The 14,946-nt window shown below is 44.8% G+C and overlaps 1 protein-coding gene across 3 annotated transcripts; it reads left to right on the top strand.

Moving 5' to 3' along the window:
• Positions 1–7,156: 7,156 nt before the first annotated feature.
• Positions 7,157–14,226, top strand: SET (SET nuclear proto-oncogene). Of its 3 annotated transcripts, none has more exons than XM_020794849.3 (8): positions 7,157–7,536; positions 9,779–9,836; positions 10,375–10,517; positions 10,845–10,948; positions 11,078–11,191; positions 12,060–12,230; positions 12,340–12,430; positions 13,271–14,226. In XM_020794849.3, the coding sequence occupies exons 1-8, from the start codon at positions 7,464–7,466 to the stop codon at positions 13,276–13,278; spliced, it is 762 nt and encodes a 253-aa protein (XP_020650508.1). In that variant the 5' UTR covers positions 7,157–7,463; the 3' UTR covers positions 13,279–14,226. The 3 variants fall into 3 exon arrangements, with proteins under 3 accessions (XP_020650508.1, XP_020650507.1, XP_020650506.1); XM_020794848.3 differs by having other exon boundaries at positions 7,161–7,536; positions 12,340–12,527; XM_020794847.3 differs by having other exon boundaries at positions 7,167–7,536; positions 12,340–12,486.
• The last annotated feature ends 720 nt before the right edge of the window (positions 14,227–14,946 follow it).

Here is a 14,946-nt window from a genome sequence, read left to right as displayed (position 1 = left end):
TCCTTACAACTGTCGTGTGTGTGTGAGAGAGAGAGACCTTGGCGAGCTCAAAAGTTACCGAGGGACTGTCTTTTCATACCGGGGAGAAGAGAGATGGGCACGAACCGATTTGGCAGTTCGTGCTGGTTCGTTTTTCATCCGAACCAGGGTGGGGGCACAACCCTGGCGCAGCAACTTTACAATATGTGTTGCATTTGTTGAGTTTCTCACACTAGCTACATTCTTTTGCACGTCTCTATCCACATTAGAGATGCCCGCGAATCTGGACAATTGTGGTTTCTGATTATTTCGTGGCTAGGCACGAACTAACCAGAAATCCAAATTGGAAAAAGTGGTAGGACCAGGCAGGGATTCAGTGGGGGCACAGCGGGAAGGGAACGGGCACATGGGCACCCACTCTGCCAAAGTAGAAAAGGGGCCAAGGTGAAAACAGCTTGTGCTTCGTTTTGCCAAAACAGGATCCCCCCGAATTCGGTCACAAACCGGACCACGAAATGGTCCAATTCGTTGATTTTTTTTTTCCGGTTCGTGATTCGGTCCGTGCCCATCTCTAGCCCACATACACAAAAACACAGCCCATAATCCTATCGGAGATATATTATACAAGGAACCCCGCTCAGTCTCGGTGACAGGTTGTTGCTAGTTTAACAAGGTGGTTGTATAAGGGTGCCGAGAGCGCCTCTCAAAAACGAGCAGGAATTTGCTGCCAAGGCATATGCACTTCCCTGCGTGCCAGCACAAATCACCGACAGGATCTCGAATCCCGTCTGTTTGTTAGCCAGTTCAACTGCCTTTTCATATAAATACTTGTTTACAGTTTGCTATCCCAGCTTCCTAGTGGTTTCCTACCTGGACCATCTGGAAGTCCCTTAATAAGTAGGGGGAAATCAAAGAATAATCCAGCGGAACGGGGCAGCTTGGATGGCAGGACACATCTTCTGTGACTGGGGAGAAATTCAATCCGTGCAGCACTTACGTGAATACAATTTATGCCCCACCATGTGCCAGAAAAAAACAAAGGTCCGGCAAAAGGCGAAAATAAAGCTATTGAAGTAGGCCACTTCTGGTCAGCAACATAAGCCACCCGAAAAATCTGGTTCAGACAACAGGTGGAAAAGGCGTGTTTTCAAAATGGCATCTTTCGCTTTCTTAATTGATTTTGAAATGCAGTAGGTTCCCCCTATCCACGGGATCAATATCCACTGATTCATTTATCCTCTGGCTGAAAAATACTAAACTCAAAACTCCAGGAAATCCTATTTATATGCATTTCCAGCGTGTAGGTACCAGAACAGGCCAGTAGAGGGAGCCAGAGACCATGCAATATATAGAGTTCGCTTCTTCCACGTTTTTCGGTATCTGCACGGGGGCTTGGAACTGATCCCCTGCTTACTGCAACAATGCAACCCAGCCCATATAAAGGTTCAGAGCAGCATGGTGGATGGAGTGCAACACAGATAACCTTGCACAACTGCCGTAAATCAGAAGAGGTTTCCAGCTGGCAGCTTTCAAATTTCTGCAATCACATCCAGGAATAAGGGGATCCTAGAAGCTTTACTCTTTATTTCCCAGAACCACAAGAGCAGGGATCTGACATATTCTGGAAGATATCCCAGTCTGTTTTCATTCATCAGGTGTACATTGGCACGTCTGCTATTATAATCCAGCAAACGCAGTAATTCTGCAAAGTGCCATCGTACAGTTTTCCACAGGGGCGTGCTTTACTGCGGCTTCGGCTGTCTCATTCATGATGTCTACGCTGGCGGGAGGTAGACTTATAAGGCTGCTAACTAAATATGGGGATGAATAAAAAAGCGATCACAGTATTCATCAGAAATTGCAGATTCGTGTCATGTTTGTCACTTTGTATTCGTCCTTTCTGGAGGCAATGACGAATACGAAGTGGTGAATATTTACCCGTTTTTTTTATTCGTCCCTGGAGCCCAACAGTAAGCTGAGCTGCCGGAATGGGTGTTCCGGTAGCCTAGTTTGCTCTCGCTGCCTATGGGCCCTGCTATCTATGCCCCCACAGCCTGCCCCCATCACCCCTGTATTTTGTCCTGTTGCTGTTGCCACTGAAGTCACCCCCCTCGCTGGAACAGACGCCAGACCGCCGGAAAGGAAGACGCTGTTCCGGCAGCCTAGCCGCCAATGAGCGGATCGGTGCCCACAGAGGCATAAAGAGGAGGCCAGATCCACAGCTTCTGTTCCTGTAGTGCCACCATCACCAGCAGGCCAAGGTAAGGAAGCAAAGGGCGGGCAGGGGGGCAGTGAAAAAGGGATTCGTAATTCGTCACAAATCCCTGGGGAAATTCGTGAGGAAACCTTGACGAACCACCAAAATGGCTCGTTCCCATTTCTACTGTTAGCCAATCACATCTCACTGACACAGAGGTGTCACATCCGTGCAACACGTCACCGGAACCCCAGAAACTACAACCGCACTTATTTCGCTCTGCAAAAACCCATTGAAAAAAGGTTGTTAGAAAGCAACTTAAGCAAGTGAAAAGAGGGGTCGTGCCACAGACAGGATCTCCTTGGTTTTAGGTATGCCTGCTTTTTCCATCCACCTGAAAACAGATTCTACTGAGGATGATTACAGGCCAAGCACTGTTTCACCGTGTCCGATTCAAACCACAGAGAAGCACTACTGCCCCCTAGTGGCAGAGTGGCGACATGGTCCATAAATAAACCCAAAACTGTACTCCTTTCTCATGGGAAGGGCAAAGGCTCTTAGTCCATAAGAAGATACAAAATATAGGAAATTGTAGAAGACGTGAAGAGTCACCAAATCTGGTCTAAAATACTGGCTCTGTACCTCTAAGATGCAGTGAAGAACTGGTGAAATATCAGGTTTTAGCCCGGTATGATGTACAGTGGATGGTTTTCGTTCATTTAATTAAGGACAAGACTCAAGTCAACTGCCCTCTGTCTTTATATTTATATTTATTCATTCATTAATTCAGTTAGTTAATTTGAATACCGCCCATCTGGCTGCAAGTGGATGAAAGTTGAGGGCCTTAATCCAGTTCTGAGTCTCAACTGGAGAAAGCCCATTGAGTCGACAGGATTTACATAAAGTAAGCGACATGCTTGCTTAATTTGTTTGTTTATCTATTTACAATATTTTTTGACCCCTGCTTTTCTCCTTAAAAAGGACCCGAGGCCGCTGCCTTCATTGAAAGCTGGAAACAAGGACAGACTCATCTCCTCTTCTAAATTTGCTTTTAATTCCCATGTCACCAGCGATGCTCTGCTCGGAAATAAAAAAATCGCCCAACTGGTTTTTATTTAATTTCCGAGACTGGCGTGCCCTCTAGAGTCTAAAGCTAGCACTTCCTGCAGTTCCTCAGCGGGGTTTTCACCCTCCTGAAATCTTCCAAATCATATATATTTAAAAAAAAAAAAAACACAGAACTGAAACGATGCTTTTAGGAGCAGGGGAAAAGCACAGAGATTCATATTAATGGTCAGTGTATTTCCTTAAAAAAAGGGAATATCATATAGCTAGCACAAAAAATACTGATCAAATCAGTACAGAATCCAGCCTGTTAAGTGATCTGCCTGGATTAAGTCTAAGTGACATGAATTATTTGATTTTTTTTTAGATATTGAGTGGATAAAATAGAAAATTAATAATAGTATCCCACCCAGCTCAGTGCACTTCTCTCTTGCTGGTAGGTGCTGTCAAACCATTTCTGACTTAGTGAATTTGGGACCTATCCTTCAACTTTCTCTGCTCAGGTTTTGCAAATACAATGTCGTGGTTTCTTTTACAGCGTCAATCCATCTCATCTCTTGCCCTCCTCTTTTCCTACTGCCTTCCTCTTTCCCGGCATTCTTGATTTTTTCCCCCCAGGGTGTCTTTGGTCAAAATAAGATCGCCTCGGGGTAGTCCTCTGATGATCTTAAAGGCTCTCGTCTCGAACTCATCGCCAGTGCAGGTGTGGCTGATGGGACACGAGGTAGGGCCTTCTCTGTGGCTGCTCCCCGATTATGGGATGCTCTCCCTCCGGAGATCAGGCTGGACCCTTCCCTTCTATCTTTCCGCCAACAGCCAAAACCACCCTAGCTAAGTCTTTGAATGCCTTTTCAAAGTTAAGCTAGTTCTTCATGTTTACTTGCTTTTAATGATTCAATTGCATTTTAATTAGCATCTAGTTCAATTGCTTTTTCCAATGTTTACCTTTTTAAATCTATTTTTTTTAATGTTATGGGTTGCCTTGGCTCCTCGGGAGAAAAATAAATAAACTAATAAAAAAGAAATGAATGGAGGAGAGGATCCCAAAATGAGCCATTCCGATGCCCTTTTGAAATTCACCCGTCTCCCATATTCATCGATGATTTAATTTATTTTAAATTTTTCGATCCTGCCTTTCTCCTTTAAAAAGGACCCAAAATGGGCTGGTTAGCAACTAGCATTAAAAATGGGGGCAACCCTACTTTCTTACACTCATTTGGAATGGTAGGTTTCTCCATTTATTTTATTTCACTCCCTATCCATCTAAATGCCTGCTTCTTCCAAACTGCACAGTTCAGATTGCACGATTACATCCCATTTGGGTGGAATTTCCTTATTTTTTTTTAAGAAATAAATTCAGAGCATTGCAAGCCAAAAATGCAAGATTGAATCGGTCTCTGCGAATTTATGCATCTCTTTGCAACCTCCCGCTTTTAACCAAGCAGGTGGAGAAATTGACTTTCTCAAGCGTCCAATTCGGAAGTTATAGATTTCAAAGGCTCTCCATTTTAATTCGCAGGTAGCTTTAAAATGTTTGCTTGCTTTTAATGATTCAATCGCATTTCAATCCGCGTATAGTTCAGCTGTGTTTTTTTAAAATATCGAAATCACGTTTTTCATTCTATTATTTTTAATACAAATACTCGGCTTCTTTTTAAGGAAAGGCGGGAGAAGGATATTCGAAATAAATAAATCGAATTTGATCCCCGTTTCCCATCAGTTCCCAGAAGAGGAAAAGAAGAGTTTTTGTAGACTACAGACCAAATAATGGCACATTTTATGATGTCTCCTGCATTGTTAAGGGTGTGACTGAATTCCTGCATCTCCAGGCAGAAGAATTTCAAATGCAGATTTCAACTTAAAAAAAAAAAACAGCTGAGAATTTGTTCAAATTGCCCAGGAGGCTAAAATATCTCCTTTTTCTGTGATTCTTGATAATGGAGGAGGGTCCCAGTTAAGGATCGCTCTTGAAGATAAAGATGACTGGATTTGGGGCCCTTAATCCAATCAAATGCCCAAGGATGAAGAGAATAACCTACAAATTAAAATAACAATTCAAGCATCTGCTTCAGCCTCGCTGGAGGGCATGGGAATTTCCGCCCACAGGAAAAATGTGTTCAAAATTAAAGGTTTCCAAAGGCTGCCACAAGACAAGCCATTTCCCCCCAGGAACTATTTAATAAAAGATTGCTGTTTTTTTCCTGATTTCCTTGGATTTCTTTAGTCTTTCTTGGGGAGGGGGAAGTGTCTGCCACCCCCAGAATGCAGGAACCCCCATTAATCCATTAATCCCATTTATTTATTTTTTTCCAAAACTCCAAAAAGTCAAAAGTTTCCGATCTGCCAAACATCTTTGCAACTCCGAAATACAAATCCAATAGACAAGGAGTCAGATTTGGGGCATTTGAGTTATAAACTCTCCAGTTTCCATATATTTTCTCAGTTAAGAAAACCAAAGCCTAGAAAGACATAGATAGCTGCCTTGGGCTGATTTTAAGAAGAAAGGGGGGATAAAAAATATTTTAAATAAAATGAAATAAAGAGAATGAGTGACAAAGGCCTTTCTCTTCAGGCGAGCTTTTCCTTAGTGACTGGCTGTCCATGAGAGGGGTCTGTAGAGATCATTGTGGTCGGTTGCTTTCAAATGTTATTTTTAAAATCAATTTTTACTACAATTTTTAGCATGCTTATTTCATTATTTTGAAACCACCGCCCCCAATATTTGTACGCTTACTGCTTTTTTTTTTTAGCTTTTAAATATTGTATTTTTCCTGACATAAGGCATCTTGGGTCCTTTTTTAAGGAGAAAAGCAGAGTTAAATAAATAAAGAAGCATTCTAGCTACAAAATATAAAGTAAAATAAATAAGTAAATTATTCCCAAGGGTGGTGGGAAGCCAAGGGGCGGAACGTGTTACATTGTGTGTGTGTGTGTTTTGGTTTAGTTGATATGTTACTTGAATGTTCTTTCTGAGGTCCTGTTTTGTTGTTTTATTATTGTCTTTCTTTATGATAAATAAATAAAAACCAATAAAAAGCAAAAAAAAATGTATTTGTGCAACTTAATATTTGATACTTTTCCCTTATAAGTCCTCTTGAAATGCTTTCTTAATTTTCTTAACTTGAATCTCTGGAGTTAAAAATGAAAGGCATTTGCTTTTATTCCCAAAAACTGGAAAAACGTCTCGATTCAAAAAAATCTGCCTTTCTACTATGCCTGCTCGCGCATGCGCACCCGCCTCCGACCTACTTTTCCCTTTTCGCTCTTGCGCACGACAGTTCCGAGCCCCGCCCGCCTATGCATCTAATTGTCTCCATCAGGACCAATCAGCGCCCGCTGTAGGCGGAGCTTACGGCCTTAGCAACTTCTCCAGTAGCTGGAGCCGCCGCCGTCCTATCAAAAAAAAGAGCGGATCTGCGCCTGCGCTCTTCCTCCCCCTTCCGCTTTCCGTAGCTTCTTCGCGGGCTCTTTTTTTTAATAGGGGTACGCGTGGGGAGGCCAGGGAGCTGGCTTATGCGCCTGCGCGTTCTTCCTTCTCCCCCCCCGAGGGGCGGAGGGAAGAGCACGCTCGACGTCACACGCACGCTGCCCCCCCCACTCGAGCGGGAGGAGGGGGGAAAGGAAGAAACGTGACATATTTGCGCATGCGTTGTGACTTTCTCCTTCCCTTATTTGGCGCCTGCGTAGAATACGAAAAAGGAGGAGGAGGGGGGGAAGTAAGGAAAACGCCGTTTCCGCGCTTGCGCACTACCGCCCTCCCCCGCACGCGCCTCGAAGCGAGTGGGCGGGGGCCCCCGAGGAAGGAGGGAAAGCGAGGAGGAATAGTGGGCGGGGCCGAAAAAGAAAAGGCCCTCTTTCACGCCGCGCAGGCGCGCTTGGGAGGTTGCTGGGCGGAGGGAGGGAGAGAGCGAGAGAGCGAGCAGCGAAAGGCGGCCGCGGCGCCTGCGCAGAAGCGACTCTCGCTCCGTGTGTGTGTGTGTGTGGGGAGGCGAGCGTGAGGGGCCGCCGCCGCCGCCGCCGAGGAGCTCCCTTCGCACGCGGGGAGGAGGAGGAGGAGGAGGAGGAAGAAGAGAAGGCCCGGAGCCTCCGGAGGGAGAGGAGGAGGAGCGGGCCCGGTGTGTGAGGCGAGGCCCTCGGCCGCGTCCCTTTGAAACCGCCCCCCCTTCAACCGCTCTCTCTCTCTCTGTGGGTCTCTTTTCCCTCTCCTTCCTTCCCTCACAACATGTCGGCGCCGGCGGCCAAAGTCAGCAAGAAGGAGCTCAACTCCAACCACGACGGGGCCGACGAGATCTCAGGTGAGGCGGGCTGGTGTGTGTGTGAGGGAAACGGGGACCGAAAAGAGCGGGCAGGCGGGCGGGCCTCCTTCCTTCTTCCCCTCAGAGAAGCCTCCCTTCCTTCCCGCCCTCACGGCCGCCGCCATCTTCTCCTCTTCTTTTTCTCCCCCTTTCCTTCCCTCCCTCACAGCCCCCCCCCACCGCCAGCCCCGGAGGCGGGAAAGGAGGGAAAGGGAAGCGGACTACGCGAGGGGGCGCCTCGGCCGGATGTGTAGGCCTCGGCGGCGAGGGAGGGAGGGAGGGAGAGGGAGGCCATGTTGAGGAGCCCCTTTTGTCTCCCTCCCTCCTTCCCTTCCTCTCCGCCTTCCCGCCTGGGCCCTATATGGATTCCCATCATCACCATCATCCTCCTCATTTCGACCTTTCTTTTCCTCCATTAGAGAAAAAACAACGAGAAAACACCCTCCCCCCCACGTTTCTCTCCTTTCCCTCCTCCGGGTCTAGAGGGAGATCTTCGTCTCTTTCCATATCTCAAGGCACTTTCTTCTTTTCGCCTCCTTTATATATATATATAATATATTATATATTATTTTTTCGCTTCGCTTCCTCCCACCTTTTTTTTTTGAACGGTTTGATTTTATTCCCCCTTTTTAAAAATTTCCCTGCCGCTCCGCCTCGTGTTTCAACCGCGTGGCTTTTTCGGACGAGATTATATTTTTTTTGGAAAATAAATAAATAAATTACGTTTTATTCTGGGTGGGTTTAAATACAACGAGATGTTTTCAAAGCGCGCTTTAATGGGGGAAAGGGGGAAGCGGGTGGATTTGAACCCTGAGGCACATTTGGGGGTGGGTTCACCCCCCCTAAAAAGGGGGGGAAATGGACGATTCACCCTCCCTGCCCAAAAACCAACCTTCAGGGGCCACGTTTTGGGATTTGCAACATCCTCCCATCGCCACGTGTGAAACCTGATAGGGTTTTGTCTTTTTCCCCTCCCCGCCCCGTCCTTTTACACACGTGTAGAACCCCCTTCACTTTCTTTGGGCCCACTTTTTTTTCCTTTGGAGAAATATGAATATAATATAATTAGGCTCCCGCCATTCTGTGCAATATGCATATATTTACCAATATACCCTGTTTCCCCCCATGGTCTTATATTAATTTTTGCTACAAAAAACACATTAGGGCTCATTTTCAGGGGATGATTTATTTATTTTTTTCATGTACAATAATCGATATTCAAATGCAGTCATGTCATCTTCTGGTTGCTGCACAAGGGTGGAGGGCAGGGTTTCACTTAACTACAGCTTATTTTAAGGTTAGGGCCTATATTACTATCATCCTGAAAAAGCCTACTAGGTTAGGTCTTATTTTCGGGGGAACAGGGTATGTTATGGTAAAAAACTGCAATATATAATGATATGTGGTAGCCACAGGGTTGTTGTTATTATATCTTGCAAAGCCGTACATTTGTCTCCTTTGAGGCCGGAAGGATCTTTTTCTTTCTCCTCCCTATAATGTGGCGGCCTTTTAAAACCCAGGGGCACATGGATGCCAAGGGGAGGCCTGTCCTGCCTTTCCCTCTCCCACGTGTTTTGATTCACCTTCCTCTTTACCCGCCCATTTTAAAGAAAGTTTTTGGATAGGATGAGCTGTCCCGTTGTTTGCACGTGGCTGATGGCAGCCCAGCCAAAAATAAGGGATTGCACTGTTTTCCCAAGGAAGCGTGAATAATAGGATTGAAGGCTTATTTATAAAGGCTGTGCAAGGGTCCTTTTTTTGGCCCCTCCGGTTCATAAAAGGTCTGTCCCTCACTGCTTTTCCTCCCACTCAAAATGCCTTGAAAATCAATGTCTCTTTAAGAGAAACCTTTTGTGATACAATCACCTGTTGAAAGGGGGATGTTGCCTTTTGAAATTTAAATTTTCAGGTACCTACTTATCCTTTGTTTTCTTAAATATACTCCGGACAGCTGAATGTTATAAGGCCCACCATATATATGTGTGTATACATGTTTCAAAAGAGACAACAGTGTGTGTCTGTTGAAGCATTTAGAACAAAAACAAATAGGAACAACTTTTTGTGACACTTTTAAAGAGTAACAGATTTAAGTTAATTGTAAGACTGTGGCACCCATTATCCCCAGACAGAAATGGTCAGTGGCTCTGCTAGAGAATTTTTTTGCTTTTGGCTCATGAAACGCTGTAGTGAATTGTTGTCTTTTTTTAATTGGAATTTGACTGGTATACTTTTTTTTCCTCAGACAAAGAGCAGCAGGAAGCGATTGAACATATTGATGAAGTACAGAACGAAATAGACAGGTAACCCATCTCTTGTAGCTGTTTCTGTAGAAGGTGCTGACAAGTAACATTAAGTGGGGAATTACACCTTGTGTCGTTTAATCTGCAATCTCTTTCATAGACATTGTCCAAAATGTGTTTTTTTCATGAATTGACAGAGATGCAATGTCTGCATTGCAAGGAACCTAAAAGCAAAGAAGGATACATTTATTTTATTCTCCCTTTTTTTGTTACACTTCTAATGTCAGTAGTCAAATGTGGGAGATATGTTCTACATTGATGCAGTTATGAACTTGCAGTTTATTTGAAGCTTTGCAGGCAAGGTAGAAGGAAGGTCTGCCTGTGGATAATTCTATGCAGTACATTAGCAGGATGGATTTGACTCAGCCTCATGTCAAGCTTTAATTTGAGAATGTGTCGCTACGGAGTTGGAACACATGAATTCTCCACAGTTTAGATGGGACATGCTGGTCAGTCAAAATATTCATAAGCATGTTGCTGCTGCTTTGATCTTCTAACTTCAGCTCCGTGCCATGTTTTGGTCTTGCCTTCGTTTCAGACTGAATGAACAAGCCAGTGAGGAAATTTTGAAAGTCGAACAGAAATATAACAAACTCCGCCAGCCATTCTTCCAGAAGAGGTCGGAACTGATCGCCAAAATCCCCAATTTTTGGGTAACAACATTTGTCAACCACCCACAAGGTATGCGGAGATTTCTCCAGGTGACTTGCAGCCTTCAATGTTGTGGTTTTGAGCATCTTATAAAATGCAGGAGTGCTAGAAAAGAAGAGAGGCTGTGTGATGCTACTTTGTGCCTCTCTGAAGCATGTTGAAACAAGGCTGTTGTTTTTAGTAGAGAAAAGTAACAAAGGTGCAGTGCATTACATCTGAGAGGTCCTGATTCAGATATCTACTGAGCCATAAGTTAGAAATGTCTTGATGGCACCTACTTATTTTTATCAACAATGTCTTCTATGAAAATAAAACCAGTTTTCATGCCAAATTGAATCCTCTTTTGGTTTGTTTTAGTATCTGCACTGTTGGGCGAAGAAGATGAAGAGGCGCTGCATTATTTGATTAGAGTGGAGGTGACGGAGTTTGAAGATATCAAATCAGGTTACAGAATAGATTTTGTAAGTGTCTGGGCGCTGTGCTGGACTCTTTGTGCGTATGTGGGTGGCCAGGAGGACTGCCCCGGCCTCCTTGCTGCACGATTACACAGTATAAAGTTGTCATCCTCTACGTTCTTCTCTTGACTGCAGTATTTTGATGAGAATCCGTATTTTGAAAACAAGATGCTCTCCAAAGAGTTTCATCTGAACGAGAGTGGGGACCCGTCGTCAAAATCCAGTGAAATCAAGTGGAAATCTGGAAAGGTACGGACAGAAATAGTCAAGCACTGCCCGTTGGAAACGGTGACCCTTCCATTTTCCTCTGGGTTTCTTTAATCTAGTTACTAATGCAGTGTTTTCTGCAGCTTAGACAGCTCCCAAGTGAAGTTGGGTTACATCCAGGAGATAAACTGTTGTTGTTGTTGTTTGTTTGTTTGTTTTTGTCTGTCAGTGGAAGAGCAGGAGTAGTACTATGTTTTGGGGGAAGAGAAGGAAGAGAGCGTACAAATTTCAAAGCTTGGTTGTCAATGTTGTCACTTTGCTGCTTATTTTTCAGTATATTATTGACATAGGAATACCTAGATAGATGACTAAATCATAGAAAAAAATAAGACCTGTAAATGTTTTTACATTTGACTTTCTCCATTGTCCTGTTAATGAGTTAAATGTTCAGCCACGCTAATTTGTTACCTTCATTATTTTATTTATTCAATTTATATACCGCCCCTCTGGCTACCAAGGCCACTCTTACGCCACATGAAGAATGTTTACGGGGGGTCCTTCAGAACGTCCAGGATTGGAGGGACTCTGGCACTCATTCCTCATGATTGCAGGACCTTTTAAAATTATTGTCTCCCCCACACACACACACACCTGAATTGGGTGGGAGTTTCAGCCTTTAAACTGACCTGCACAAGGCCCTGCTCAGGCTGTTCCTGTGAAGTCATTTGGGGGAGTACTTGCAGGAGCCCCCCCAGAACCCTCTCAGTAGATGGTGAAGTTGTCCCATGATCAGAACACACATGTGCAATGTGTAAGCTTTGAAGGTCACCAGGGAGAAGATCAGTTTTATACTCTTTGGGGTTTACTGCTTTTGGGCAAAGCTGGATCTTTCTCTTTGTTTTTCTTAAAGGACCTGACAAAGCGCTCCGCTCAGACACAGAACAAAGCCAGCCGAAAGCGGCAACATGAAGAGCCGGAAAGCTTCTTCACCTGGTTCACCGACCATTCTGATGCGGGGGCCGATGAGCTCGGGGAGGTCATCAAGGACGACATCTGGCCGAACCCGCTACAGTACTACCTGGTAGGAGCCTTGTGGGAGGGTGGGGGAGTCTCTCGGCGTGGCGGGCGCGGGGCCTTGGGAGGCGTCTGTTACGAGAAAGGCGCTAATGTTTCAGCCCTTGTCGCATCAGGTCCCCGATATGGATGACGAAGAAGGCGAGGGGGAAGAGGACGATGACGACGATGAGGAGGAAGAAGGCTTGGAGGACATTGATGAGGAAGGTGATGAAGATGAGGGTGAAGAAGATGAAGATGATGACGAGGGAGAAGAAGGGGAGGTTAGAACCTGAAGCCTAATTCTTAGAATGACCCCAATTCAGTAAGAAATTATAAATGGCTTTTTAAACTCCCTAGCTCATATTTGGATATAGGTATGCACCTGTAGTATGAAGGTGCTTGAATGGTCATTTTAGCCCTTTTTCAAATTTGGCTTCCATTAGCCGCTTTCCCCCCCCCCCCCCCCGAAAAAAAGCAGAGTTTATCAAACATAGGTTCGCTTCAGAAGGCACATAGTTGTCAGGCAGGTGTGCAGGGACTTCCAGAAGAGTAGCAGAACTAGGAAGGATTTTACATAGTGTTTGTGGCTTAGCCAACTGGCTTGTGGGGAAACCTTCAGAAGCTTTGCTGTGTATCGCGTAAAGGTGTGGTTCTTTGCTAGTCCTGGGCACCTAGAACAGGTGATGGACTCTCCAGATGCCGCAATCTTGGGTTAACCTTTTTATCTCTCTTTCCTTTCCGTCTGGAGGAGCTTCATTGGTATCGGTGAGCAAGCGTCTGGGATATGAATCTGGCAACGCGTTCGGGCTTTGCCTTTTTCATTTCTTTCAAGCCGACCTCCTGTTCCATGTGTGTAACTTGGCTTTGTGCGCCTTTTGCGCATCGGTTGTCTTCCTCGGGCCTTGCGTTTGGTCATCCTGTGCATCCTCTGGCAGGGTTCTTAACCCGAAGAAGGAAGGGCCAAGGCGGAGCGCCCCACCGAAGAGGAGCACAGCGATCCTACGTTTCAGCTCTCCTATGCTGTGTTTTGCAGGGTCTTTATGTGTTGCTTTTCTTTTTCAACAGGAGGATGAAGGCGAAGATGACTGAAACTCACTGACAGATTCCAACCACCCTCTCTACCCCCTTTCCCCTCTCCAGTCCCTGGGAGCAAGTAGCTGTCTATTTCCCACCCACCCACCTTTCCCCTTTGTGCTCAGTCGCCTTGTTCTCCTGAGTTCTTTTTTTCCCTCTCCTCTTCACCATGGTTCAATAATTTTGGAGAAAAACAAAACAAATCCCTTGAGCAGAATACAGTGGGAAAGAATCTCTAACCCCCCCCTCCTCCCTTTTCGATTTTTTTAATCCCTCTGTTTTGAAGCAAAAACTGTTGAAAAAGGAAGTCCACTCACCGTGTTCTGTGGGGAAGAAAGAGAACCTTCTGCTGGAAGCCGAAGCGTGCTAGTGTCGTAGTGCATAGAATCTAGCTTTTTTTCCCCTCCCCTTCTTTCTCTGTATATTGGGCTCAGAGATTACACTGTGTCTCTATGTGAATATGGACAGTTAGCATTTACCAACATGTATCTGTCTACTTCTCTTGTTTAAAAAAATACGAAAAAGCTAAAAAAAAAAAATAAAGGCCGGGGGGGGTTATAGACAGGGTAAGCAAGGGTGGGTTTCAGACGTTGGGGTGGGTTAAATGGGCATTTTGACAAAAACATGGCGGCTTGTTTGGCATGTTTAATCGTGATGTTGAACAAACATCCTTGCAGTTTAAGATGACACTTTTAAAAATAAATTTTCTCTCCTGATGATTACAGTTGAGCCCTGCCACTTGATGGAGAATCAGCAGAAAACCTGTAGGATCTTTATTTGGAATTTACATTCTCTATTGTAATTTTGTTCCTTGTTTTGTTTTTTTTGGGTTTTTTTGTTTTGTTTTTCAACTTTTTTTTTGTTTCACTGGAAAAGAAAGATGCTCAGTTTTAAACGTTAAAAGTGTACAAGTTGCTTTGTTACAATAAAACTTAATGTGTACACAAGGGCTGATAGTCTTCACTGGGGGGAAAAAAAGCATGCTTCTTACCCCTTTTGGTTTGGTTTCTCCACCTACAAGTTAGGATTTATATTACAAGCAAGAATATAGCAAAATACCAGTTCAACTTCTAAATCACGACAAGCCCTCCCTTTGCTCCCAACAAGCGAAGCCTTCGGTGCAAGCTTTCTGTTGGAAACGGATGGGATTCGGATCGGGTCAGGAACGGTGTTTTTCAAAAGGACGCCAGGCCCGCCTGCTTTTTCTCAAGTCAACATAAATAAGCAGTTTCCAGATCAACTGATAAAACTGGTCTAAGGGGGGAACAGACTTAATGGGTTTTTCCGAGCAGACCTTCTGATCCCTTTCGGGGCTAGGGTTAGATAGGTGGCATGGTCCCCCGAGGACCTGCCGAGAGATGGTAGAATTAACATTTTTGGAAATGATGTAGGAGGAACGATGTAACTTTCATCTATTGGTTAATAAAGATCATCACTAGCATGTTGTGTTAGTGGCTTTTGGTCCTTCGGAGTTGCTTGAGTTTAAACATGCTCAGTTCCCTTGGGAAGCGCCCTGCGGCTGACTTTGGCTTAACGAGCTTCCTTTTAAAATGTTCTTTTATAGCTGCCGTTTATTGAAATTATTTTTCCCCTGGCCGTTGTGCATACAGAACCAGATGTACACCTCACCATTCCACAACTCCTGTAAACTTGTAAGATTCAAGAGG

Source organism: Pogona vitticeps, chromosome ZW-PAR (genome assembly GCF_051106095.1).
Source record: "Pogona vitticeps strain Pit_001003342236 chromosome ZW-PAR, PviZW2.1, whole genome shotgun sequence".
Lineage (NCBI taxonomy): Eukaryota > Metazoa > Chordata > Lepidosauria > Squamata > Agamidae > Pogona > Pogona vitticeps.
Note: the sequence above shows the minus strand (reverse complement) of the source record. Positions and strands in the feature narration are given on the sequence as shown.